The sequence below is a fragment of the Peromyscus californicus genome, unplaced genomic scaffold, assembly GCF_007827085.1.
Source record: "Peromyscus californicus insignis strain IS unplaced genomic scaffold, ASM782708v3 Scaffold_7__1_contigs__length_154581171, whole genome shotgun sequence".
Lineage (NCBI taxonomy): Eukaryota > Metazoa > Chordata > Mammalia > Rodentia > Cricetidae > Peromyscus > Peromyscus californicus.
Genome location: NW_026294595.1, coordinates 30,960,095 through 30,986,977, shown reverse-complemented (window position 1 = coordinate 30,986,977; position 26,883 = coordinate 30,960,095). Strand labels below are relative to the sequence as shown.

At 42.1% G+C, this 26,883-nt stretch overlaps 1 protein-coding gene across 12 annotated transcripts in view; it reads right to left on the bottom strand.

Moving 5' to 3' along the window:
• Fmnl2 (formin like 2) overlaps window positions 1-26,883 on the bottom strand; it is a 299,538-nt gene that overhangs the window by 77,198 nt on the left and 195,457 nt on the right. For 10 of the 12 annotated variants that reach the window (XM_052724742.1, XM_052724740.1, XM_052724739.1 and 7 more), the window contains exons 3-6: window positions 24,682-24,762; window positions 19,244-19,320; window positions 9,949-10,032; window positions 6,407-6,559 (exon numbers count right to left, since the gene is read on the bottom strand). In XM_052724742.1, the coding sequence (XP_052580702.1) occupies window positions 6,407-6,559; window positions 9,949-10,032; window positions 19,244-19,320; window positions 24,682-24,762 (395 nt within the window). The remainder of the gene's footprint in view (window positions 1-6,406; window positions 6,560-9,948; window positions 10,033-19,243; window positions 19,321-24,681; window positions 24,763-26,883) is intronic. The other 2 variants (XM_052724749.1, XM_052724750.1) reach the window with 1 other exon arrangement.

Sequence of the window (26,883 nt, the reverse complement as noted above, 5' to 3'; positions counted from 1 at the left end):
AAGCATCTCAACCTGTACAGCTGGTTCTTGTGGTTAGGAATATACATATTTAAAAAAATAACAGTATGTAATAAACTTCAGAATAAGCGACATGTTTAGAATGATCCTGAGTATAAGAGAGTATACTCCTCTCCAGAGCCAAAGCTTTGTGATAGACACTGCATTTGCTCAGACAGGAGTATTTATAAAGCCCCAAACAGTAAACACCAAGAGTTCAGCCACTGTTCACCCAGTGATGTCTTCAGGTAAGTCATAACCCATCTCTTGTCACAACAGCAACACATTTATTTGTATAAACATGACGTTACTCCAGAGGGTTGTTGAGAATCTCAGGGTCCTGGGTTTGGTCTCTAGCAAAATTAGTTTGTATGGGGCTGGAGAGATGGCTCGGAGGTTAAGAGCACTGAGCTCTTCCAGAGGTCCTGAGTTCAATTCCCAGCAACCACATGGAGGCTCACAACCATCTGTAACAAGATCTGGTGCCCTCTTCTGGCCTGCAGTCATACATGCAGACAGAACACTGTATACATAATAACTAAATATATCTTTAAAAAAAAATTAGTTTGTATGTTACGTAAAAATCTGCCTTTCTTCTGTACTACCACTGTCTAAAGGCTGAATACAAAATAGAATGTTAGATGACTCCTGAATCAGGATGTCCTAAGGTCTGAAGAAAGATTTTTCAAAAGCATTCTATGCAGCTCCATTGTCAACAACTCTAGGATTCTTAAATCCAGGTCCTATTGGCCAGAGAGAGGGGGAAAGATATATAATTTTTCTATTGCAAAGGCACTTTCAGCCTTAGATATCAAACTAGTACCTACCTAGAAGTGCAGGAATTGGAACTGCCTTGGAAGCTGAAGTCAGGTTCAACCAAACAGGAATGCAGTCCCCCTCCAGGATGCCACATCATTTGTCAGGACTAGACCAACAACCATTCCAAGGTCTGGGCTAATAGCACTTTAACCAAAATTTGGGGTTTTAGGTTTCCTTTCCTACCCTTTAGACATGACGTCATTTGGGCATTTTAAATCAATTAAACATAAAATATATGATGCTTAAAAATGAGCCAAGTACATTGCTAAGTGGTCCCAAAGCCAAAAGAAACAAAGCTGAAATAGTTCCATGAAGACAGTTCAAAGTATAGAAAAGGGAGGTAGGAAAAGGGAGGTGGAGACAGACACAATGAGGGAGGGAAGAAGGGAGGAGCAGAAATGTTGATTGTTTTTAATAAGGACTGGAATGTTCAGTGTGTTTTCTATTTCCACTGGAGCCCCAGATCACAGCTGGGATTGCTTTACCATGTGAGTGAAAGGAAGGTGTCCGCTCAGGATACGAATGGTAAGTCTGTTAACCTGCAATGTCTGACTTCCCATCGCGTTTCCTTTGAAGGCATTTGCTATGCGACAGCTAGCGAAGCAGCACACGGCCCTGTGAAGAGTGCCCCAGGAAACCCTCCCACACCCGAGACATCTCATCCCAGACCACCCCCATCCTCCCCAGCTTCCAGCGAATCACCACTGAGAAGCAGCCAGGCCTCAAACACGACACGGGTTCTAGACTGTTCTTGCCAGTCTCTCAGTGGACTGTCCCCTCAATGGACATACCTCAGACAGCACAGCAGGGACAAGATCGGCACTGTCTCTATTCAAGAACAGTGGCCTTTCCCTTTCTAAATCAGGTGACTAATATGTCACCACCATCTGCCACCTCACTTGGTGACAGATAAAACTCAATGTTAGAGCAGAGCATTTTGAAAGTCTTTTTCTTGATAACGTTCCGCTTTTTAGTGATCCCCTAGGCCAACAGTAAGTCAAGTTCTTCACTAAATAACCTTTCAGATGGAAAATTTAAACAAATGCTAACAAGGAGAAGAAATAAGAACAGAATAAAATTCAGATGACAACTCAATAAAGAAATCATAAAATCAGAATGGGGGAAAGGGGAGGAGAGGACGAGAGGAGAATGGCACCTCAGGGGACATTCTTTCCTCTGTAAGATGGAAATAAGTTCAAACCGGTGTGTGTGTGTGTGTGTGTGTGTGTGTGTGTGTGTGTGTGTGTGTGTGTGTCTGTCTGTCTGTCTGTCTGTCTGTCTGCCTGTCTCTGTGGGTGTCTATACATGTGTGTGTGTCTGTGTCTGTCTGTGTGTGTGTCTGTGTGTTTGTGCGAGTGTGAAAGAGAGAGACAAAGATCCCACCGGGACAGAGAGACAAAGAGAAACCGAGACTGTAATGGCTGAAGCTAAAAATGTGGCAATTTCCCCAACAAATTCTGAGTAAAACACTACTTGAAAAAAATAAAGCTTAACTCTCAAATAAGCTTGTGTTATAAGTGAAATGGCCCCGAGCTGCTGTTCCCATACACTTATTTCCAAGAGCTCACAAGGCTCTAGGGTGACAAACTGAGGATTACAGAAAGCTTCTGTGGACACTAATCAGCAAACAGGACATTTACCAGGAGGAACAAGAATACATTCCACATGAATAAAGAGGTAGGACAGCACAGTGGGAAGCGGCAGTCAGACCACCTCACCACCTCACTTCCTCTTTCACTGATCACAGGCAGGGATGTTTAACCCTTAGAGCTAACACTGGTGACACCATCAGCAGTCCCCACAGATCACTAGATGGATGCTCTCGGCACAGTGTCTGCCACACGCTGCTCATTTAATGAAAGTCATGGTGATGCCATCCGTGTCTGTGTTTACATCTTTTTTAAACAAGGTGAGGAATGGGGTGACTGGTCAGAAGTGTAAATAAGAAGATAAGCCTACACTCAGCTCACTGCTGAGTCCACAGGTAACAGGTATAATCGGTCAGATCATAACTACTTGTGAAATGCTGTTCCACAAAAACAGCAGCCTGAGGGAAACCATGACATCTCATGGAGGCAGAACATTCATTTCATATTCATTTCAGAAGAAATATTGGGTAGTGGTTAATATCCTAAAAGCAATGGATCACTGTACCTTCATGCAAGTGAGAAGGCAAGCTGGGGTGATGTCCACAGCTTTTCCACCTTTGAACTCTGAACTCTCTCCGTGCTAGAACTACCTCTGTCACATCACATGGCTTGTCCCTCAAACATGCCTGATCCTTGATGTAAGGTTCTGCTCAGTTCATGCCTCTTCCCCTCACCCCTGTGTGGAGTAGCCTTTTCTTAACCTGAGCACCAACTCCACCCATCACCCAAAGACCCAGTTTAAACCTGACCCTTCTTCCAGGTCCAAGTTAGTTCTCCATTGTTTCCTTAAAAAACTCAAAGTATTTATGTTGTCACTACCACATCTCATTCAGGTCTAATAGCATTCATCTTGGCTGTCTTAAAATTACTTTTTCATGCTTCTCAAATTCCACATGATCCTTAAGTCATGCGGTGCACAGATGTGCAGGACTCCATCACTTAATGAAGCTGGATCTACAGGCACACTGGTGGGATCACTCTCAACTGGAGACAGGCCATGTTCTAGAGACCGCACAAGCCAGGTCTCTGCTGCACTGCCATCAACACTTCTCCTGTGGCCAAGCGTCAGATGTGTATGATGATTCAGAACCCAGCCGCAGGTCTAATTCAGGGTGTGTGCTGTGTCCTAAGGTGCCTTCCAATCAATATGCAGTAGATTAAAGATATCAGGTTGGAATTCAAGAAAGAAATTGTGCTAGCAAAAAGGATTTTGTTCAAAGACCTTGTATTTAATAATGGAGTATTTCTTCTTTAATCAAACTTTATTTCTAAAATGTGTTAAAATCTCCTGAAATCTCATTTTTTCCAAGTTTCACCTATACTTCTTGGCAAGAGATACTGGTAAGAGCACATATCTATGTTATTATCTGGAGATGAGGCAGAGGAAACAAGTCTGTGTTTAATATAAAGATATGTATTCACTAAGCAAAACTATCAGAAAACACAATAGTACTTGCAGAAGAATTTTGATATTAATAAAAACGCATTCTACTATAAAGGGTCCAATTCTTAAGATGAGGAGCTATAATATGATAGGCAGCAGGGTGACACAAGGCTACCATATTATAACATGGGGAACGGTCATAAGACCAGGCCACCATGCGCTGCCAGCTCTCTTGGATGTTTCCTCCAGTGACTTACAAGATGTTCCGGTTGGAAGCCTCATCATCAGTGTGTAAACTGAAGCTGCTCCAGAGGCAGCAGAAGGAGAAGCAGCTTGGCTGGCACTGGGGCTGAAGAGACCTGGGCAGGGAAGCCAGCCTGGCGGTGATGTAAGAGATGGAGACAGCAGGACAAGAGACCGCGGGACAAAGCGGAGAAGACAATCAGACATGAGACGGTAGAATGAGAAAGACGGCAATAGAATGAGAACCAGAAACTGGAGGAGTGTTGAGAGCAGAGGAAGAAAGGAGAGAGGAGGAGGAAGAGAGAAAAATGTAAACAATCTTTGGGGATATAAAAAGCAACATGTACCAGACAGCTGTGTTCTGACTGCTGTTGAATCACAGGAGCTAAACTACCATTGATAGACATTGTTTAAAACCAATAATTATGAAGGAATAAATAGCAAGATTAAAATCAGCAAGTGCCATGCAAGTCACCACCATGTCGACTCTCTGGTGATATTCAAGTGTCCCCTTCCTTGGGCTTTCAAACCGTCGAAGCACAAAAATGGAAGAATGTGATGGTGGTTTCCTAGTCATCTTTGAGCACACCTGCCAGAAAGGCCAAAGGGCTCCCATGTCTCTCCAAATAACACTTCCATTGTGCCTATCACCATACTTCTCGTGTAGCTTTCTAATTAAAAATGTAGGCAGGCAAGATCTACCTTGAGCCAACAATGAAGCAGTTCAGGCTAGTGTTGAGGTCCCTGGGCCCTGCCTTCTAAGGTCCAAAGCATGCAATGAATTATTTAGAAAACCGAATCTGTGTTAAAGTGACAGCTGACCAATATATACCTTCTAAGTAAACAAAGAAAAATAACCAAATTAAATTGTACCATGATTGTACAATATTGTATCATGATATGTAATTGTAGTCAAATCGTGGAAAGCATTTTTGAATATCGATGCTTACAGAACTTTCCGTGTATAGTTAGTTAGCTTTAGCTTCTAAATAAGTGCATACATTCCTCTGCCTGTGTGTGAAGTTGACACACACTAGCAGGTTATTTAGCCACTGGCCTGGCCTGCTCCAAACACCACGAAGTGAACTGGAACATTGTTGCTTATTATTTCTGAATCAATTCATCCTAAATCCATCAACATTTTTTTGGCATTATAATAAAGAAAATCTGACTGGCTTATTGGAGACATCATAGTCAAACATCAAATCCTCCTGCAGAACTGATCTTCATTACAGAAAAGGATATTTTCTTAAACACTGTATGATTAAAACCCAAGTCAAAGGAGTAAAAGGTAATAAATAGGCAACTAAATGTGAAATGCCTGGAAACCAAATACTCACGGGCTCTAAACTGACATACACACTCTGTGACCCAAAACTCACGGCAACCTGAAACACTTGGATGATATCGCCCTGCCAGGTCATTTCAGAAAAACAAGAGAAGGTTTTAGTAAGCTACAAAAAGCAAGCAGCCCCAGGAATAAAGATTTTAACCACACAAGCCTGTATTGAGGTCATGGGTCTGAGAAACCTTCAACAACACGATTTACATGTAACGTCTACCTTTATTAGCGTGAGTGGTGAGTTCCTTAGCAGTTAGCTCTAAGTACAGTGCTTTGAAAATTGTAAAAGCTATTTCTCCACTCAGTGAGTGATTACATGTCTGCCTGAATGAACGGCCTGCCTAAATGAACAGCATGAGATTACACCCATTGATACAGGCAGTCAGTGCAGATCCTCCTGTAGCATCCTGGCATTTCAGCAGGAACTGCAAGATGGAGTCGTTAGTAGAAAATGTCAAGTTGACATGAAGCATACCTAACCAAAGGAACATGCCTAGTGGCACTTGATTATAAAAATGTATCTTTCTAACACTGTGGCCTATGAATAAGAACACACCCTGCACAGGCACACACCTGAGCGACCCGTGGAAGGACAGGGCAGCACAAATAGATATGGAGCTACAGGGCTCTTTAGATGCTCATATTGTAAAGTGCAGCCTCTACCCTGCAAGTGGTATTGAGGTCACTACATCAACATCCATCCAGGTTAAGAACTTACCTGCTAGAGGTTATTTCACTGTTATTTGGTGCAAGCTTCTCACCTCTGCTGAATCACAACGTGGTGTTTCTAAGTGTTATTTATGTAAAGCTATAGAGTACTAGCCAAGAGAACAGGCCATGAACACCTACGAAACTGTTGATTAGATTCACGGGAGAAGAAAGTGCCATGTGCAAAGACACAATGATGTCCACCCAGGGTCAGAAGAGGGAGGAGGACCCTGCAGTGCCGAAGCATCTCATTAAGGCACTTACCGAAGTGCAGAATGTCTTCCAGAGCGGGACACACTGTTGCCCACAGGGGAGGGCAGGTTGTTCCCTCTGTGCAGGTCCTCGATGGACCTGCTCCAGGGCTTTGATTTGTCCACTGTACTCTCCACGGTACTTTCCACACTTTCAAAGTCAAAACTAAAACAAAAAAGGAATGCTACTCAAAACTTAGACACTAACTTTCAGACACACACGTGGACAAACACGACCTGCTATTCCTTAACCTCGTCTTCACCATAATGTGAGAAGTCTTTGCAGCCAAAGGAAATGCAAAGAACCTCTGTGGTCCTGGTGTTAGCTTGGAAAACATGAGGATAACAAACGCAGGGTCTGGCAAAAGAACCATTAACAACAAACAAGTAAAATGGGGTCGACGTACATTGTTTGCATCTTGGTGGCTTACCAATTACTATCCCCGCTGTGCTGGAAGGAGGCAAGAGATCTTACAGCTGTCTGCATTTGACTTGAACAAGTTGGTATGTTAGGCTTATACTAATTCATTCCTACCCATCAATTTTTCACTGAGCATTTTCTCCTAGCGTGTTAGCAAGTACTTTTCCAACCATATGTAATACATTACTAGTGAGGCTATGGATTTGCTTTGATTGTGGATTCTCTTCCCAATGTGGTGCTCTTTAAAGTAAGACTGTTGTTCTTCTGACATTTTTTGAGGTTATTACTCATGTTAACCATGTTGGAATCAGTGGCAAGTTGAGTTGCTCATTCTCGTGTAGCCTTAGGAACCGAGTCTTTAAACAAGCAGGCCTTTGTATCCCATGCACATCCTTGCTCATGCAGTGAGTTACTCTGCTTTCTCATAAGAATACTGTTTCTACCCTTAGTTCTGCCTGATCAGACAGCAGAACAAATAGACAGCAGCGACAGTTAATATTCTCTGAAAGACTATCAACGATCTTGAAGAAAAAATAACGTATGCTGGAAATCATCTACAGATGCTTATAAAGCAGGACTGCCAGAGGAGGAAAAAACAAAAAACAGAATGGCCACCTAAAACCTAGGGGATATTCTCCAACTGTTCAGGTTAATCACACAGCAGGGACAGGCGCAGCCAGCAAAGGGGTTGAAGACAGACATTTCTATCGTGCCCTTGGATACAGGAATAATGCTGAAGAGGAGAGAGGCAGAATTAGGTAGTCTAGGAAAACCTGAAGTACTAAAATAAAAGGCTCTTATTGAGATGGAAGGGACTTCAAGGAACATATGAAAAACATTCACGGAATGGGCACGTCACAAGTCACTGAACAGAGCTCATGTCATACGTTCCTCTCACTCCTTCCCATGTGCACAGGACCAAAATGCAAGAAACACACACTTCACTGAATTAGTGGACGCTTCCATTTCAGAATCAGAACCTGCTGTGTTACATTCCATGGGCTGAAGAATTACTAATGCCAGAGTATAGTAAAAAAAAAAAAAAATTCAAAATAAAAGACAAATTATATCTACACAAAGCAAAACCAAATTAAAAACCAATGTACAAAGTGTTTAAAGCTAATGCCTCCAAACAAATCCAAAGGCTCACAAACAGAGAACACAAACTCTAAGTCCAGGTGTTCAGTGGGTTATTGCCTTACACTGCAGAATTCCTGCACAGTATCACAGACATGCCCCCACTGGTCTAACATGAGTACGTATTTGAGAAATCTGGCTTCCAAGCCCTGTCATCAAGTAAGTAAAGGATTCATTATACATAGTGAACAATTATAACATGTTCTTTTTTCCTTTATTCCTCATTTTTCTTAGTCTTCCTTAAATACTATCAATGTTTCTATAGATTTTAAAATTTTCAAGAGGGAATATTCTTTTTGTCATAATATATGATGCATCATAGGATTAGCAGACTTGAAAGTAACAGAAATAGTTAAGAAATATCCTTTTGATGGAATATGGCATGAACACTATGAATTATATTTCAGAAAACAATTTCTTATAGTATATGAGAAATGTCAAAATAGAAATCATCATACCAGATTTGGTTAATAACCATGAGTCTGTAAGGTAAGAATAATTGTACTTTCCTCTTCATAACTAGAGAAAACTATCCAGCTGGCTGGATATTCAGACTCTTCGGAGTGAGGAAATAAAAACAAGTAGTTACTGTTAAAAAGAATGGAGGGGTTGGAGAGAGGGCTCCATATTTAAGAGCTCCTGATGCTCTTGCAGAGGACCTTAGTTTGGTTCCTAGTACCCACACAGCAGTCACACCATCTGTAACTCCAGTTCCAGAGGACTCAATGCCCTCTTCTGGATTCCATGGCATGAGCACCAAGAGAACAGGTAGTACACATATATACATGCAGACAAACACTCATATACATAAAATCAAACTAAATATGTCTGCCTCTGGAAAAAGCAGAGTGGAATGTAATCAGAAAGCAGAGGCAGGAGGATTACAAATTTAAAGCTAGCCTCTGTACAGCCTGAGAGCCTGTCTTAAAACACACACACACACACACACACACACACACACACACACACACACAACCACAGCAAGGAGAAGAACAAACAGCACCTGAGCTGAAGCATTGTCCATGACTAATTAAAAACACAGCGTCATTACTGCCTCACCCTGCACAAGTGAAACTATCTGTGGACGTTGGACAATTTCCTGATTAAAGAAAAATGTTGGAAACAAAATGCCTCGTTCAAATGTACACTTTGCAGCCCTGTTATAAACCATTCCAGAAGTCATGAAAACGAAGAACCATGTGGAATAATATAGCTAAGCAACTTAATTTTTTCCTGCCCTGCTCCAGGTTCCTTCCCTGCATGTGGTAGGAAACCAAAGACTGCAAATATATAGACAATTTTAAAAAGGGAACAACAGTGTTCCATCCTCCTGGGCCACTATGTCGATGTCCAGCACTGCGTCCTTATCTGTTCACTTGCCAAAACCTACAACAACACACCTGTGTCATTTCCCCCTCAGTGCTGGGAATGAACATGTGGCCTCCCACATGATAAGCAAAGGCTTTACTACTGACCTACACCTCAGATGTATCACAGGGTTGGGGTGTGGATCAGTGGTAGAATACAGGCTTAGTTTGTGCAAGGCCCTGCTTCAATCCCCAGCATATCAAAATTCAATAAAAAATGAAAGGACGTTCTCTTTTTTTTTCTATTCTTTTATTTATTCAGCAATGTATTATATACCACTCTAGTATTCTATCACATAGATTCATGTAACTTAAGCCCTCAGGAAAGGCAATTTTTTGTATTGTGGATATTGCTCAGTAACAAGGCCAGGTCCTGGGTGTGATCCCTCACATAGCTTGGTGGTCTTCAAGGTGATTTTTACTCACCTGTTTTATTTCTGCCTTAAAGACATTTCTAATACAAATTATGTGACTTGTTTTTAGCTAAAAAATCAGAGATAAATCTTTTTAAATTTCCCCCCCATCTGCTTGTGGGTTTCTGCCTTCAGTGAGGTATGTGATTTTTACCGCTGGGCTACATCTTCTGGGACCATGTGAAACTGATATGCAAGCGAGCTAAGTTTTACTTACGTGACTGCATACTGTGCAAAGGATAGATACTCCACGAGAACATCGAGGCCTTTGTTTTCTTCATTCAGAAACTCTCTGACCCATCTGGGGAAGGAAAAAAGAATTACTGGTGACACTGATCAATGGAAAGGACATGGTGGGTAGTTTTGGTTTTTCCCTCGAAACATCCAAAATCTAAAAGCATATATATAGAAGATAGGCTCAACTATTTTTACAGGAAGTAGGCACTTCTGGATAGGGTATGAAAACCATAGGTTGCTGTGTAAGAATAAGGAGCAAAAAGTACTTACATGCCATCCTTGCATTTGACTGGCTGAAGACTTAAGACAACCAATTTCAAAAAAATGTCTAAGAAAAGGAGTTTGTCCTAACGTACTTTCAACCATAAATGATCCCTAGCCTGGTTACAGAAAGAGCCAAGACTAGACAAAGAATGAGACAGACTGGGAACATGGTGCCATGGCCACTGAGATGCAGGCAGGACTCCAAATCCATGCTCAATCCTTCTTGGCACACCCAGCTGAAGAAACCACTAAACCACCAATGAGGGGCCGATGTTTACTGGCTTCTGGAAATTCAATAGGGATAATGACTTGCTTAATTTTTTCCACGAGTATGAAAACCTTTAAAAGATGGCAGGTACCACAGGCTAACATGTGACAAATAGTTTTAACGATCCAGTCTTACACCATTCTTTTTAGCTTGCATTTGAGTACTGTGTACCAGTTCACCATGAATACTCACACATTTGTATTTGCTGTTCCTAATGACTCCACTAGACAAGGTGATAAGGCCTGAGGATAAAATTCTGTCACCTGATTTCACACATTTCCTCCCAAACCTTCCTCATCAGAGACTGTGAGGATGTCAGAAGGAACCTTCACTCAGTGTGAAATTCCACCAACTGAAGGGTACAAAGATCACTGCAATAACACAAGCCACAGCCACACACTGTAATCCAAAGTGGTTGTGTCCCTCTGGGAATGGATGTACCACAGCCACTGTGGAAGCCATGCTTGCTAGCTATGAAAACAGCAGCAGAGAAATGGTCTATGTGTCCAAGGGAGAACAGTACTTTAAGAGGTTTGTGGTACAAGAAGATTCTAGTAGACTCCAGACGTCTTTTTGTTTGCTTGTTTTGCTGTATGGTTTTTACTTTTTCTCCTGTCTCCCATCTTCTAGCCCTTTCATCTTGATATACAGGTAGGTATACAGGAAGTATGAGGAGTCAGGAAGGTGAGAAATCAGACAGCCTGACTTAGATTCTTCTTTCAAGTACTTCAGATAGCTACCACCAAAGATACGCACTTAACCATCACCGTGTGTAAACTGAACATTTAATAGGAGCCTGGAGTGGCAACATTGGCAAAGAAAACTCATCTGTTGGGTCTCACAGAGTGGCTTTGTTAGTAGACCTAAACACAGCTCACAGTACTGTGTACTGGCGGAGGCAGAAAATTCCAGAACAACACACGCATGATCTCACCATGTCCACTTCCAGATACTTTATTTAATTCCTCCCTGTGCAATAAAGTCTCCAGAGACAGTGAGCTCCCCCTTGCCCCCCAAGACAGGGTTTCTCTGTGTAACAGCCCTGGCCATCCTGGAACTCAATCTGTAGACCAGGCTGCCTGGAACTCATAGAGATCCACCTGCCTCTGCTTCCCGGGTGCTGGGATTAAAGGCGTGCGCCACCACTGCCTGGCAACTGAACATTTTGAAATGATAGAAGCTTAGAAACAGAAGAGGAAACGCTATTTCTTGTAAGTGGCAGGGACTGGGGAATGCCTAGCACTCCCTGTGAATGTCGGTGATGTTGCTAATGGCAACCCTGAGCTTCTTCCTCTTCACTTTCCCACTACTCTGGCCCAATGCTCTGACTGCACAGTGCAAACTGTCCTGCAGAGATCGGGGTCTTCTTTTTTTTCTTTTAATGATTTATTTTTATTTTACGTACATTGGTGTTTTGCCTGCACGTGTGTCTGTATGAGGGTGTATGGTCCCCTGGAACTGTAATTAATACATATTTGTGGGCTGCTATGTGGGCACTGGGAATTGAACCCATGTACTCTGGAAGAGCAGCCAGTGCTCTTAACAGCTGAGCCATCTCTCCGATTGGTGTCTTTTTAACATGAAAGAGAACCACTAAATTCCAGGTTATTCAGGACAGGCTCAGTTTCACATATTCTATTCCGTTGCTCACTAATGTGGAAGTTGAGAGCAACAGCCACTGAAGTTCTTCTGCAGACACTTCCATAAGGAGCACAGACACCGAGGACGTCATGATGATCTGCTCCTACTCGACCACTGGCACCTCCATCTCATTTAGATAGGAAGGTCAGCCACACCTTTACAAAGGAGGAAAACTGACCCAGACATGAGGAACTTGAACTCAACAAAGCAGGAAATAGCCCAGGACAGCAGGTCTATAAGTCTTTTGATTCAACGTGCTGATTCTGATGAAGGAATAAGGTTTAGTTTGCTTCTTTACTTTAACAACATCCTAACTGATGTCTCACTTGGTAACTATAAGCAAAAGTCCCAGAAAGGTAATTTTCAAAGTGAGACAGGAACCCATTGCTTATATCCTAAAATAGCATGACTTGCCTCTGGTTTAATATTACAAAGCGGATTCTGGTCCTAAAGTTGCAGGCTCCTCCTTGGACGTCACTCCAACATGACTAAATGCTTTAAGGAAAGACTGAGACATTAGGCATTCACCACTGACTACCTTGCCTGGTGTATCCATGGCACTTACTTAGCTAAGGCACTCCATAGTAAGGGTTTGGACTGTAAAGCAAGTCAGCCCTCTCTCTCCCCATCCTCTTGATCCCCATCCCTTCTCTGACTGGGAAATTCTGCATCCATGAACTGTTAAGAGTAAGGAAGGAACATGGGTAAAGATGTGAAAAGGCAGATGTGAAAGGGGCATCTCAAATCTCAGGGTCTGAAAGGAATATGGGGGCCAGAGACTTGGCTCAACAGGTAGCGACTCTTCGCCAAAGCCTGGCAACCTGAACTCAGTCCCTGGGACGCACACAACAGGACAGAGAAACACTTGTCTCCCACACGTTGTCTTCGGATCTCCACATCTGCCCTGCCCCCATGCACACAAATAAATAGAAATAACTGGGTGGACACTTCATGCTGTAAACTTATGCATTTGATCACACAGTAAGTCTGTCACATCTGTACGGCTCTCTTCCCTCTGTGCATGCTCTAGACTGTTTTATATGCTGCCAATAGGCAAACAGTTTCAAATTGGGTGATTATAAGTTTTGGAAAACAGAATTATTTCTGACTCTGACAGTATGTATTACTTCCTGAGTGCCTTACAAATTCAAATGTGATTACCATATGTTATAAATTTGAATTTAGGCAAATTCCAAATCAGATGCTTGGAGGCTTGGAGAGACAGGGATAATGAGAAAAACTTCAGGGGGAGCGGGGGCTGTATCCACAGAAGGGCTTCACGTGCAAATGCAAACAAGTCATACTGAAATGCAGGCTGTGCACCCGTGGTTTCAGAGTTTTGTTCTCCCTGCCTCCCCAAATCTTAGAGCCAAATTCCTTCAGACAGAAGATTAAGTCTTCAAAACCCCTCCTGGTGTACAGCTCCCAAGGTCAAGCAAATGGCAAGACACACAAAGGGAAGGGACAAGTGTTACCCCTTTGCCAGGCTCCTGCAGAGAACGTTGACAGCCGGGTGGGTAGCTGGATTGAAGGGGGCTGAGAAAACAGGGGGGCAAGGGAGAGGTCAGCATCACCCAGAGCCAAACCCACCACTGAACACTGTAGCAACCCAGTTCTCAACACGTACCCCATCACCGCTAGGAGTCCTTGAAGGTCTCTCAGCATACCTCTAGGGTTGATCTATTTTCCTAAAAGTATTAAGGCTTGATACATGCAAAGCCTTGGGTTTAAACTGCCAGCACCTAAACAAAACAAAACCAAAGACCTTTGCTGACCCTGACATGCTTCACTGTGAAAGCGGCTTGGTAAAACTGCTGAGAACTAAGCAGAGATCTGTTTATCACATTCTTCACTCTATGCAATGCTGGGGCAAGAAGCATCCCCACTGAGGAGCAGAGTCAGTTTTTATTAAAGCTTGATGCTCGAGCACACATCGTACTCAGTTTCTCTGTGACAAATTAGAGGCCACATAAAAACCATCTGCTGCCCATCCATGCACCTGGGCAGTCTTGAGGGGGTCAAAGAAGGAGCCAATTCTTCATGGACTACCAATTCACCTGTAAAAACGACTTACAAACTATGATGATAACATTTTGGGTATTTGAAAGACATTTCCTCAAAAATGCATAAAGATGGCCTGTTGATTCAAGGGAAACGGGCAGTATTTGTCACTAATGATAAATTTTCAGCTTAAATAAAAGTTAAGAATTTAGAAAAATGCCGGGCAGTAGTGGTGCACGCCTTTAATCCCAGCACTCGGGAGGCAGAGGTAGACAGATCTTTTGTGAGTTTGAGGCCAGCCTGGGCTACAGAGTGAGTTCCAGGAAAGGCGCAAAGCTACACAGAGAAACCCTGTCACAAAAAAAAAAAAAAACAAAAAAAACAAAAAACCAAAACAAAACAAAAAAACAACAAAGAATTTAGGAAAACTATGCTTATATTAGTTCGATGGCTTTATGACAACTAAAACTGTATCCTAATGGCAGCAGTGATTATTAACAAAAAACGATTTTAAAAATAGTAATTTTAAAATGGCACGTTGGAAAGAGCAGAGCAGGTAACTGGAAAGAATAGTGTAGTTCATCAAGCCTGCTTTCCAAATGACTGGTACAGGAACCATGTGATGGGATCCATGGGTAGAAACATCCTCTCAGAGCATGTGATAACAATGGATTTGAAGAGAACTCAGTACATTATTAGCACCTTTGGGCATTTTCACTCAGAGAATTTTAGTGTGCTATCAGAAAAATCTCCACAATTATTTGAAAAAGCCACTTAAAAACTCATATTTTCTAAATATTCTTTATCTATACCAAATAAAGGTAAATATCAAAACAAACTGAATGCAGTGTCATGAAAACCCAGATGCCTTCTGTTACAAAGACATGAAAGAAAATTCTCAAGAATTGTTTATGAGGAAATAAATGAAGCTATCCTTTACAGAGAATTTTTGTTGTTTTGTTAAATAGCTATAGTTCATGAAATGTTCTATGTGTTAATATTCACAGCAGTGTTTATGTTTATATATTAAAAGTTTGCTACTAAATATCACATATTAAATAAACTGAAAACCTGTCAGTTTCACTTTCTAACATGGTAAATGTTACTAGGTCTAATTCATATAAGCAACAACAATTTATTGGAGTTCAAAACCATTAGCTAGAATAAAGGAGTCCAGAATGTCAAAAAGTGTGGGGACTGTTGGTGTGGACAACAAGCTTTAGATGTAGACAAATTATGGTTCAAGTCTCAGTGCTTCTAGCTGATATGGAGTGGAGTAAAGTGATTAGCAGCTGACCTCAGTCTTCCCATACACATAACAGTGGCTGGGGTACAGAGCAATAACACAAACATTTTTCTGTGAAATAGTACAGTCCAAGTGTCTAACTTAAAAATGACTATGACTTTGAAGATTTCCAAAGCAGCACCATGTAAGAATGGACTGATCATAGGGTAGACATGTGTGAGCGTGTACACACACACACATGCACGCATGCACACACACACAAGCAAGCACACACACACATACACACACACACACACACACACACACACACACACACACACACACACACACACAAACTGTACACATCTTAGAAGAGTGTTGGCCATTCTCTTCTCTTTCCTCCTTGACCAGGTCCAGCTCCAGCCATCCCTGGCCCACAGAAAGCCTGACAGTCTAGGAGAACAGACCTTCATGATGCAGTCTCTCAACGCCTTCTCCTTTCTACATACTCCCCCAACCCCTGGCCAGTTTGCTACATTCTTCATGCCTGTTGTCTCAACCACACACAAGTGAGGTGAACATCTTTTAGAATGTCTGCGACCTTGCATTCAGACTGAAAAGTAATTTTCCGTCATTACAGGCAATGGCATTAAAATAAATCACCTACACCGCAGCTCCATGGAATACAGCTGGCAATCTCTCCAGCACACCCTCACCACCACAGCAGTCGCCCAGACATCTGACGCAACTTGGCTTCTGCCCACTCATACTGCTTGCCAGTGCGTTGTAATGATACTCGGTTCTTTTTCAAGGGTATTTCAAGTAATTTCAGGGGTTTGGATAAGTCATAATCCAATTCTTCTCCAATGCTATAGCTCCTAACAGTAAGTGAATAGGATTATTCCTAGCCAAAGTCTTATTTCAACATAGCTCAAAAAATTCTCTTTCTCAAAAGATTGCTCCATTTATGGAGTTTTGGGTTTATCTCAAAGCTCAGCACAAACACTTCATGACAAAGTTGCAGCTCAGAATGTCACCTCAGCAAAGCCCACTCACTACTTTAACCTTGAAACTCAAGCATGTGCCAAGAATAATTTTTTTTCCGGACAAGTGGATTTTAAGTGTAATTTCAGCTTTTAATTTCTGAAAAATCATAATCTCCTAAGTGCTCAGGTCATTTTAGGTAAATCACATTCTACACCTGGAATTCCTTATGAATATGTTATATACTGTTGTTGATTTGTAGATACTTTCCTCAGCAAGTGTAAGAAAATAAAATATAAAAAACCGGCCGGGCGGTGGTGGCGCACGCCTTTAATCCCAACACTTGGGAGGCAGAGGCAGGCGGATCTTTGTGAGTTCGAGGCCAGCCTGGTCTACAGCGCGAGATCCAGGAAAGGCGCAAAGCTGCACAGAGAAACCCTGTCTCGAAAAACATAAAAAAAAAAAACAAAAAAAAAAACCAAATAGATGGTATATATTGAGTATCGTGCATCAGATCCTATAAAAGGCGTTTCACTCCTATGAGCCAAGCACTGCTAACTTTCATTTAACAGGAGAGGTTAATTTAGGTCACACAGTAAGTGCAGAGAGCTTCTGTAATTTAAACTTATCAAAGGTCAAAGTCATAAAGGGGTCATGGCAAAGGCCTGCATCAAGCTCTCTTCATCATACAAACAGGTGCCCAATTATCTTTCTATTATCTCACCCAGAGTACAAAAAACAACCTGTCTGTCACAGCATGCTAAAATTCCTCATGGTGGTAATCGATAAATTCGTTAGTAATTCTCCAGACTTTGTTCCAATCAAATGAGGTCAAGCCAGTAAGCTAGCAGAACAAAAGGAGTGGTTCATATTTGAGTCTTCAAGATAGGCAAGAGAAGTCAAATCCTAGTGTGTGGTTTCGTTCAATGTGAGCCTGTGCGATGTTTGCACACAGACAATGCACCCCCTTGAATTCTTCTGCAGCTATAGCCACTTTTCCAAGGGTCTCACACAGTACCAGGCAAGTGGGAAAATCTCAACTGGCGAAGACAGAAGGAGGAAGCATCGCTCAGCATGCCTACTGTAACATAAACAAGAAGTCACTCCAGCTGCTTGCAGACTGCACAGGCTCATCTGGTCTGCCTACTCTGTATTAGAACTGAACTTCCTGCTTTAGACTTGATGGGCTAGTTCACATTATCTCAGCAATGCTTGAAGATATGCTTTTCAACAATTTGTAGAAATCCTGGCTGTAAATTTCCCCACCATTTTCAGCTGAGAATTGCCAAGGCATAGAGTTGGGCCATTATCAAATAGGCTATGGTTCCTGGTTCATAAATAGCAGGAGCTATTTAATTTCCTAAGTTCAGGTACCCCACTGTATTAAACTACTACCACCTCCATCTTGAGGCAGGCAAGATGTTTTGACCCCAGAGCCCTGACTGCCTTAATACTTTCAGAAAGGGCTGCTAGGAAAAACAGTGCAGAAAAAAAGACCAAAGTATTTTTGAGCCAATGCACTGGCCTTATAGCTGTGGACACTGCAGTTCACACACCCATCTCAGGTCCTTAATTCTTTGAGTCTTGAAAATGAAATCAGACAATTTTTCCCAGTTTCAAAATCATGATTTTATGATTTTTTTTCTATAGTCCATTTTTGGAGACAAAGGCAAGAATCCGTTAATTTTATGAAGACTCCGTTCTCAAGGTAACAAGCATGACAAGGTAGCCTTTAAGAAATGGGCATTCTATCTCAAAATCTCCCAATAGGACCCTGTACTATCATTTCCATACTTAAATAAAAATTTGAAGTAACTGTGCTAGTTAAATATCCAAATAGCTTATATCAATCAGCCTAAAACAGAAGCAAATTGCTATGTATGTCATATATCTATTTTACAGAATACTCAGTAGAGCTATAGTATAATATTGATATAGAACTCCACTTCAACAGACCTGCAAGAACTGTCAGAGGGGAACATTTGAAAAATACTGAAGCCTATAGTCTTTAGTCTTCTCTCTCTCATGGTAAACCCACAAAGTCAAAATCCAGAAAATGTAAATACTTACCCAATGTTTTACTATACTTTGCTCATGTCTCTATTCCTAGCACTTGAGAGGCTAACACAGGAGGATTGCTCTGAGTCCAAAGCCAGTCTTGCTACATAGTGAGTTCAAGGCCAATCTGAGAAAGACTTGTCTACAAAGCAAGACTCGTACTTTCCGAAGAACCAAGAGTGCAAAATCAGGTACCCAGTATCATCCAGATTTAAAGATAAACTACCTGACTAACATACTATGTATTATGTCATTCCAAGAATAAGGGGAAATGTAAAAAAGCTCTACTTGTCTGAGGCAAAGCAACCATACTGATGCAGGAAAGGAACTCTCAGAAATATTTAGTGCAGTGATTCCATGAACTTCATTTTCCCTGGGTGCAATACTTCATGATCTCAAGTGCTTAACATGTAAGAAAAAGACTCAAAACATGTCTGAATTGCAAAGACCACACACTCCAGTTGCCATCCTTTGTGATGGGAAAGAAATTAAGGAAAGCAGCCTGAGGGCGGAGAGAGTGAAAGGTCTCAGTTCACACCGCTCTCCAACGCTCCTCAGCTGTCAGCACTGTTACACACGCAGAAAGCCAAGCGCTTGTCACCAACCCTCCATACTTACTTCACCCAACCAAGTCAACACAGAATTCCTATACACACCCAAGCCAAGGACTATCTGTTCCGCCTCTATTGATTCTTACACTCAATGATCAGGGGACTAACTCCCCTCATCTGAACCTTGGTCTTTCAGTAAATCTAGATGCTCAATTCTTCAGCACAATTCAGTCACTTTCTAACAGAAAATGGTAGTGCTAACATGTTATAGAGGCACACTTACCCAATATGGTTGGTTCTCAATGAGATTTCCAGTTCTCTTAGCACTTGTGTAGATTCTTGAACACGCCTTCTGAATTTCTATAATTCAACAAGATATAAGACCCTTAGTACCTGATGCTCCTGCAGCTTATGATAAATTTAATGCCACATGAAAATATCTTATAAAGTGTATTTCTCACATTTCTTTTGTTTTATTCAAAAGCACATAAATCTTGATCATAAAAAAATAACTTACAAGAAAGGACTAGGAGAATTACTTATTTTATGCACTTTCCAAGTAGACTATGTTCCCTACCCCACATATACAATAATAATCACCATTATGCCTCTTGTTCAAGAACCCCAAACCATCTCTAGCTTCAATGATTCACTAGGATAACTCAGACTCGAGACACACTGGTATTCATGGCAATGATGTATTGAAATGAAAGATTAAATGGTAAAAAAACAATTAAAGAGAGAGAGAGAGAGAGAGAGAGAGAGAGAGAGAGAGAGAGAGAGAGAGAGAGAGAGAGATGCATAGGACGACATGAGTGTACCAGAAACCAAACACAGGTTTTCAAGAGTGCTCTTGCCCAAGGAGTCACTCATGATAGCAGATGTGAACCGCAACAGAGACTGGGTGGCCAGGTTTTTCATTAGGGGCTGATCTCATTAGCACAGTCTGCCTCATTCAGGCAACAATCCTAGACTCCAGCAATAAATCAGGGCTTCAGCATAGACTGTGTAGTTTTCATAAATGATTCAGGCTCAGTTACCTTCTACAGAAGGTACAAATGAACTCTGATGGCCAACTTTGTAAGCAGGCCCTTCTAAAGACAGCAGTTCTGAGCCTAACAGTCTTGACCTGATTCTTCTTGGCCTGACATAATGTTCCAAAAACAAACATTCAGAGTTAGTTCTTCTAACTAGTCCTCGCTTGGAAGGTCAGTAATGAAGGTTCATGTGCACATGCACACATTTAGGATGCCCTTCCTCACTCCTGTCTATCAAGATCCTACCTGTCTTTCTAGATTTACCCTACCTGTCTTTCTAGATTTACCCTCTCCTTTCTTTAATGAGTCCTGATGTGCTAGTGATATGTGTGTGTGTGTGTATATATATATATGTGTGTGTGTATATATATATATATATATGTGTGTGTGTATATATATGTGTGTGTATATATATATGTGTATATATATATGTGTATATATATATATGTAGTCTCCAAGATTCAAATGGGCTCCTATGCCCACCAGTTCTCTGGAGATGATTTTCTTACAAAAACCTTAACAGTGACTAACGTCCCAGGCTACTCTGGAAGAAGGAAATTTGACATGCATTGCCTTCTTTTAAAAGGTCCAGGCTATCTGTGCTGTGGCCTGATCCCCTCAAGCTCCTTTCTCACTAGAAAAAGCTCTGTGAATTCCAGCTCAGGTTATGAAGGACTTGTCCTCTGCTGCCACCAAGTGCAGTAAGAATAGGGGCCTCCATTTCCAGGCCACTAAGCATGGCTCCTACTCTTCAGAGGAACACCACTCAGAGTCAAGAAGGAAAAAAAGGTTGGTAGCATGATTCCAGACTGTGGGGTTGTGAGAGCTACGTCACAAGCACGAGAACCAGTTGCCCATGGAGACCAGCAACACTGCTTGGTACAAGCAGGCTCCTGTTGCCCCTTCTCCTCTTCTCAAAGTCCCTTGTTTCTTGAAGTTGCTATAACTGTTATCGCAAACACTATAAAAATATCTTCTTGGGTTTTTGTAACCAATATACAGTGGGATATAGGAAATAAAAATATCCCAAGTATAAGGAAAAAAGATATGTGTTCTGCTTCTGCTGCCAAGAAAGACCTAATAAATGGCAAGGCCATTGATGGTTTGGAGAGATCTCCTTGACCACCTCCCTGCAGTGAGTACACTAAGCATGGGATTAGGCAGGAAAGAGGGAGCAGGACACAGGGACTAGCTAAAGGTACCAATGCTCCAAGCTGCTTGTTAAAAAATGTCAGATAGGTTCTCAGCAGCCTCTGATGCTCCCTAAGTCTTCCTTAAGCTTCAAAGAAGCCATCCCCTGATAATCTTCTACAAAGAGTACAAGCATAGTACTGAAAATATAATTTAGTTGTAAAGAGGTCTAACCAAAGGGCATGAGGAGAGAGGGAGGGAGGAAGAGAGAGACAAGCGGACTGATATGGATGCTATATACACACAAACAGAGACACAGCCTACCAAGGCAACTAAGTCAAACACTGAGCTAGAGCATTCATCAGACATCGGCTATGCTGGCTGCATCGGCTATGCTGGCTGCATCGGCTATGCTGGCTGCATCGGCTATGCTGGGCACTGTATTTCTGCAAGTGTCTGACACAGACAAACTAAACTGACTTCTCCGCTGTGTTGCATTCTCCAGGGAGGAGCTCAACTTTCGGTCGGTTTTGGAATGCAGAAAAGCCTTATCATCCTCTTCGCTAACACACAAACAGTGAATACTAACACTTTGCACTTCTGAAATACATCCACAAGATTTTAAAGCTCTTCAAAAAGAAACCTTGAATCTATAAGGGCCTGCAGGAAAGCAAGAGCCAGGAAGGATCCACTACCTAGCAGTCCTCATCTTCTCTCTCTCCTCTCAGGTACAAGAAAGCCAGCACAGCCCTGGGAGGCAGCTGAGCCTGGGTGAGCCACACTGTAAGTTTTTCCTCACAAACGTAGAGTCAGCAAAGATCAGACTCCTTTCTTCATGGTCTGTAACCTCTTTCCATGGCAGACATGAAGACAGCCTCCCCCAAGGCACAGGCTAATAACAGCTGGCATAAAATGAGGAGGCTGGTTTATAGAGTTCTGGGCTCAGAGACATCTAATTTAGGCTCAGACTTCCCTACCTTAGGGGCTTTCATTTAGAGCTATTCTAAACAGAACGTGCTTGGGATTGTTGTTGCTTTTTTTTTTTAAGGGCAAATTAAGTATCTTCTATTTAATTTGACCAAAAGATTAATGAATGAGCTATTCAAGGACCCTGACCACAGTTAAAGGAAGCCTGCTCAGCCTAGACAGTCTGGCTAAAATTTAAAGGCCCGATGGAACACTCCCCAACACCGGACCACAGCTGAGAATTTTAAGCTCATTTTAACTGAAAACCATGCCTTATTCCAAACAAATCTCCTTTTTCTCTGGGGCTTAAGCATCACAATTATGTTGTGCGGAACAGATCTTTTCCTACTCGCAGGTCCTGACAGAAATCTTACTACAGCAGGGGTTTGGGGTGCTAATCCTACATCCAGTTCATTTCTCCAAACAAGCACATTCAGGTGGACACATGGGTCAGGACAGAGAAATCAGTGGTTCATATGACCACCACCAGGCCCATTCCTCTTTAGTAAGTGATCCAGCAAGGAGTGAAACGTTTAACACAGAGGATCCCTGTTTTCTTCCGCTTGGTTTTCTTTGTCTCCTCCTGGGGGGGGGGGGGGGGGGGGGCTGGGAGCCCAGGCAACCATTTCTGGAAGTGTATCACATGCCTTCTTTCTAGAATGAGGGGTAGTTTCTAGAATTAACTGCATGTTGCATGAAGGGAGAGTTCACTCACTCTGTATATAACTGCTGCCATTTCGGCCCCACTCACTCAGGACAAGTGTGCCTAGTGACCTTGGAGCGCTCAACCATCCTCTCAAGTCTGGGGATTCCTAAAGGACCAGCAGAACTCTTGGGTATGGACTGAGTACCCTTGCAAAAACAACGAGTATAGACAAAACTGCTTTAAAAAAGGGGGGTGTATATTTTGTGTGTGAGGTGCTTGCTGTCATGGCATTCACTAACCTATAAAATTAAGGCTGCTCTATGCTCAGGTTAAGAAATAAATCAGAGAAACTAACAGGAATTAAGCAGCTATTACTTTTTGAAGTGCACAGGGGTGGGGGGTGGGGTGTTAAATGCAGACCTTTTACAAATGGTCAGCAAACTTCTGAGGGGGAGAAATATGACCAGACACATTCACAGAAGATGAGGGAAAACAGGGGACATTCAAGAACTGTATGTCATGGAACCAAAGTGTGGTTCTCCATTTTCTTTTTAAAAACTTATTTATTTTATGAGTATGTTTGGCTTGCTTGAAGGTATGTGCACCATGTGTATTCCTGATATCCTCTGGAGGTAAGAAAAGGGTGTTGGATATCCTAGAACTAGAGTTACAGATGTGTCACCACGTGTATGCTGGGAATCAAACCCAGGTCCTCTAAAAGAGCAACAAGTGTCTAAATCAGTGAGCCATCTCTCCAGCACCAGGATCTCAAAGTTCAATTATCGTTTCTATTGTTGAAATCTTGTCCATAAGTAAACCAGAGGACAAAGACTCAGGAAACTTCCAGGGGAATGGGAGCTACACTTGCAGGACATTTCTTTTTTGGGGCGTGGGGGGTGAGGGGACAATTTGGGTAATGAAAAGTTAGAATGGAAAAATGCAGAAAAGAGAGAAAAGTTAGGAGGAGGGCAGAGTGGAGAGAGAGGGAATCAAAACAAAAAAGGAAAGAGAAGAGTGATCCAAGACCCTGGAAACAGCTAACCAACAGAAGTGTGCTTTTCTTCTCCACGAATCACCACTGACAGCACAGGAATTCAGCCTGAGAAGCCTTGAAAATGGGAGTTATAAAGGCCAAGGGGAAACAAGCACTATCTGGTACAAAGTGTCATTACCCACAGTCATCAAGGACAGCTCTGCCCTGAGCCATCCCGGGGCTGACCCAGCCTGCAGGGCTGTGCCAGGCGACATACTTAACCGCAAGGCATCAGCTTAAGGCAATTGTGCAGCCACACAAAGCAGGGCTTGTCTGTAAAAGGAGAGATGGTTAAGAATGAAATCAGCTATTCCCTCTTTACCTTCTTGGGGTCAAGCGCTGGGCTGGGGTCAGGGCTGGACCTGGACCTGGGGCTGGAACTGAGGCTGGGCCTGGGCATGGGCCTAAGGTTGGGGCTGGGCCTGAGGCTGGGGCTGAAGCTGGACCTGAGGCTGGGCCTGGGCATGGGCCTAAGGTTGGGGCTGGGCCTGAGGATGGGGCTGGTCCTGGGGCTGGGGCTGGGGCTGAGAAAGCTGCTTGAAGTATCAATACACGATGTCAGTAAGTAGCTGGGTGTGTGGGGGAGGCAGCCCCAGTGATTTTTCAGGGTTCTAGAAGGGTACCAAGTAATGAAGGACAAACATTGCATTTGCAAGGCCTGCTTTGTTAGAGGCCAAAGCACCTCAGGACTGGACTCACTACTCTGAGCAATAGGAACTGACAATATCAGTGGCCACCAGAGGGACATGTTGAAGACTTTTTTCCCCCCTTTGTCTTCTCATGTTGAAGATCTCCAAAGCTTGTTTGCCTGGAGCTCTGGCAAAAACTAACACAAAAGAAAGTATGATGCAGGACTCTGCCCACTAAAGAAGAAGCAACAGCCAAGAGTAGAAACATATCTCCCTTACCTTCCTGGTTACAGCTGGATCCAGGTAGCCTTTGAGCTTCTGAATGTATGTATGGGGAGGGTTCTTTACCTGGAAACGCTCCTGCGGGACACACAAACTTAAGTAAACAGCAGAAACAGTATGAAGGAATACCACAGTCAGCCCCATGAAACACATGAATGTCACTACTCATAACCAAACATAGCCCAGTGTGAATGTGGCTTTGCTCATAACTATCATGGGCTGATTATATTCTGTCTGCATAGATCATGTGATCTCTTTGCACAGGAGGAAACCATGGCTGAAAAAACAATGCAGTATTCTCTTTCATAACACAACTAGTGAGTGATACAGTGAACCTGAACCCATGTCCTCCCAAATCTAGAATGTGGGCTGCTTTCCCTGCAGGCTATGCAGCTGCCACTAGAAGGACCATGCTTTGCCCATTGCTTTTCATATTTCCTGTGTACTTCTAGTGAGTTCCTTGAGATATCTTCAACGCTGGCAAATCTTTCACTTTGGAATATGTTACCTTTAAAAATAACCATATTTGAGTCAAGACTGGATAAAACCAATTTCTTTTGAAAATGAGTAACGAGTTAATTGCTGAAAGGGTGGATGGAATGTGGGAACATTTATGGGAGTATGTGAACACGCATGCATGTTATCATTACCAGGGTCCTAAAGTGGCCTCCAAATTGAAGATCCCAAACACACACCCACACACACACACACACACATACACACACAAATGAACACAAGAACACACATGCATACAAACACATGTGATGATCAAAGCCAAGGTCAAAGCCTGAAGGAAGAAAGGTTCAAACTCAGGAAGGGAAATTCTGAGGGGGGGGGGGGGGGTGCTATATGGGCCTGAGCAGCTGAATATATGTTGTGTTTTACATGTATGAAAAATTTAGGCCAGGTGGTGGTGGTGCACACCTTTAATCCCTGCACTCAGGAGGCAGAGGCAGGCAGATCTCAGTGAGTAAATATTATATAGTAGTGTAATATAATTAATTATAAAATAATTGGTTATTTTATAATGATTATAAAAATTCTCAATAATAATTTTTAAAAGGACATGAATTTGAAAGGGAGCAGTGGATATGGGTAATATTAAAAAGAGGGAGGAAGGAAATGATGCAATTATAAATTAATTAAAAATAAACCTTAGGGGTTGGAAATTTAGCTCAGTAGTAGAGCTTGCCTAGCAAGTACAAGGCCCTGGGTTCAGTCCTCAGCTCTGGGGGGAAAAAGACAATAAATAAATAAAATTTAAAAGAAAATACCATATTGCTTAAGATTTTATAATCGAGTAAAGCAGCTTGTAGTGAAACACTTTATTAATATTTCCTCTTCATTCAAAAATGATCAGATATAAGCTGTGTCTCTATAGAGCTAAAGAAGAGATCAGCACACTGTTGTTAATTATTACACATCCCTAGGGAGAGATTAGAAAACTTCTCATTGGTAAAGGAAATGTTCTTCATTCTAGTCTGGGAACATAATCACCTTTTCATCCAGGGTCGAACTTTGTTTCTCAAGGATTAACCTATCTGTAAATGACACTTTATTCTTTAAGTGGCTTAGCTCATTCAAGACTATTTACTGGTAGGTAGTTATATTAAGTATTATATCAATAAGAGAATGGAGAGTGAGTGAGTGAGTGAGTGACTTCCTTGGTGTCATCTAGAATGATATGTATTGTATCTGTAGACTGATATGTATTGCATACATAGGGTATACACATTATATTATATGCAAGATCCATGTATTACATGAAAGATTCAGGCTCAAGTTTCCAACTCTCTGACTCTTGTTCTTTTTTCTATATTATATAAGCACGTGTATCTTGAATTTCATAGAATAAATTTTTTTCAAGTGAAACAAGCTGTATGAAACATGTTATCTCAGCTTACAAATCTGAGGCAGGAGGATTGTGAATTCCAGTCCTGCTTGGGCAGTGCAGTAAGCCTCCATCTCAACAAAAATAAAAGTAGAGCAGAAACCTGTTCTATCTTTGTTAATGTCACTAAAAAGAATGGTGTTCGTTCAGAGAACTGAGTTTCTTTTGGAGCTCAGATCTGTCATGTGTCTCAAAATTTCAGTGTCAAGTATGTTTTGTTTTTGAGACAGGGTGAAGTCTTCCTACATCAGCCTCCCATCCACAGGGACTACAGGCATTTGACACCATGCAGCAAAAGATGAGCTTCT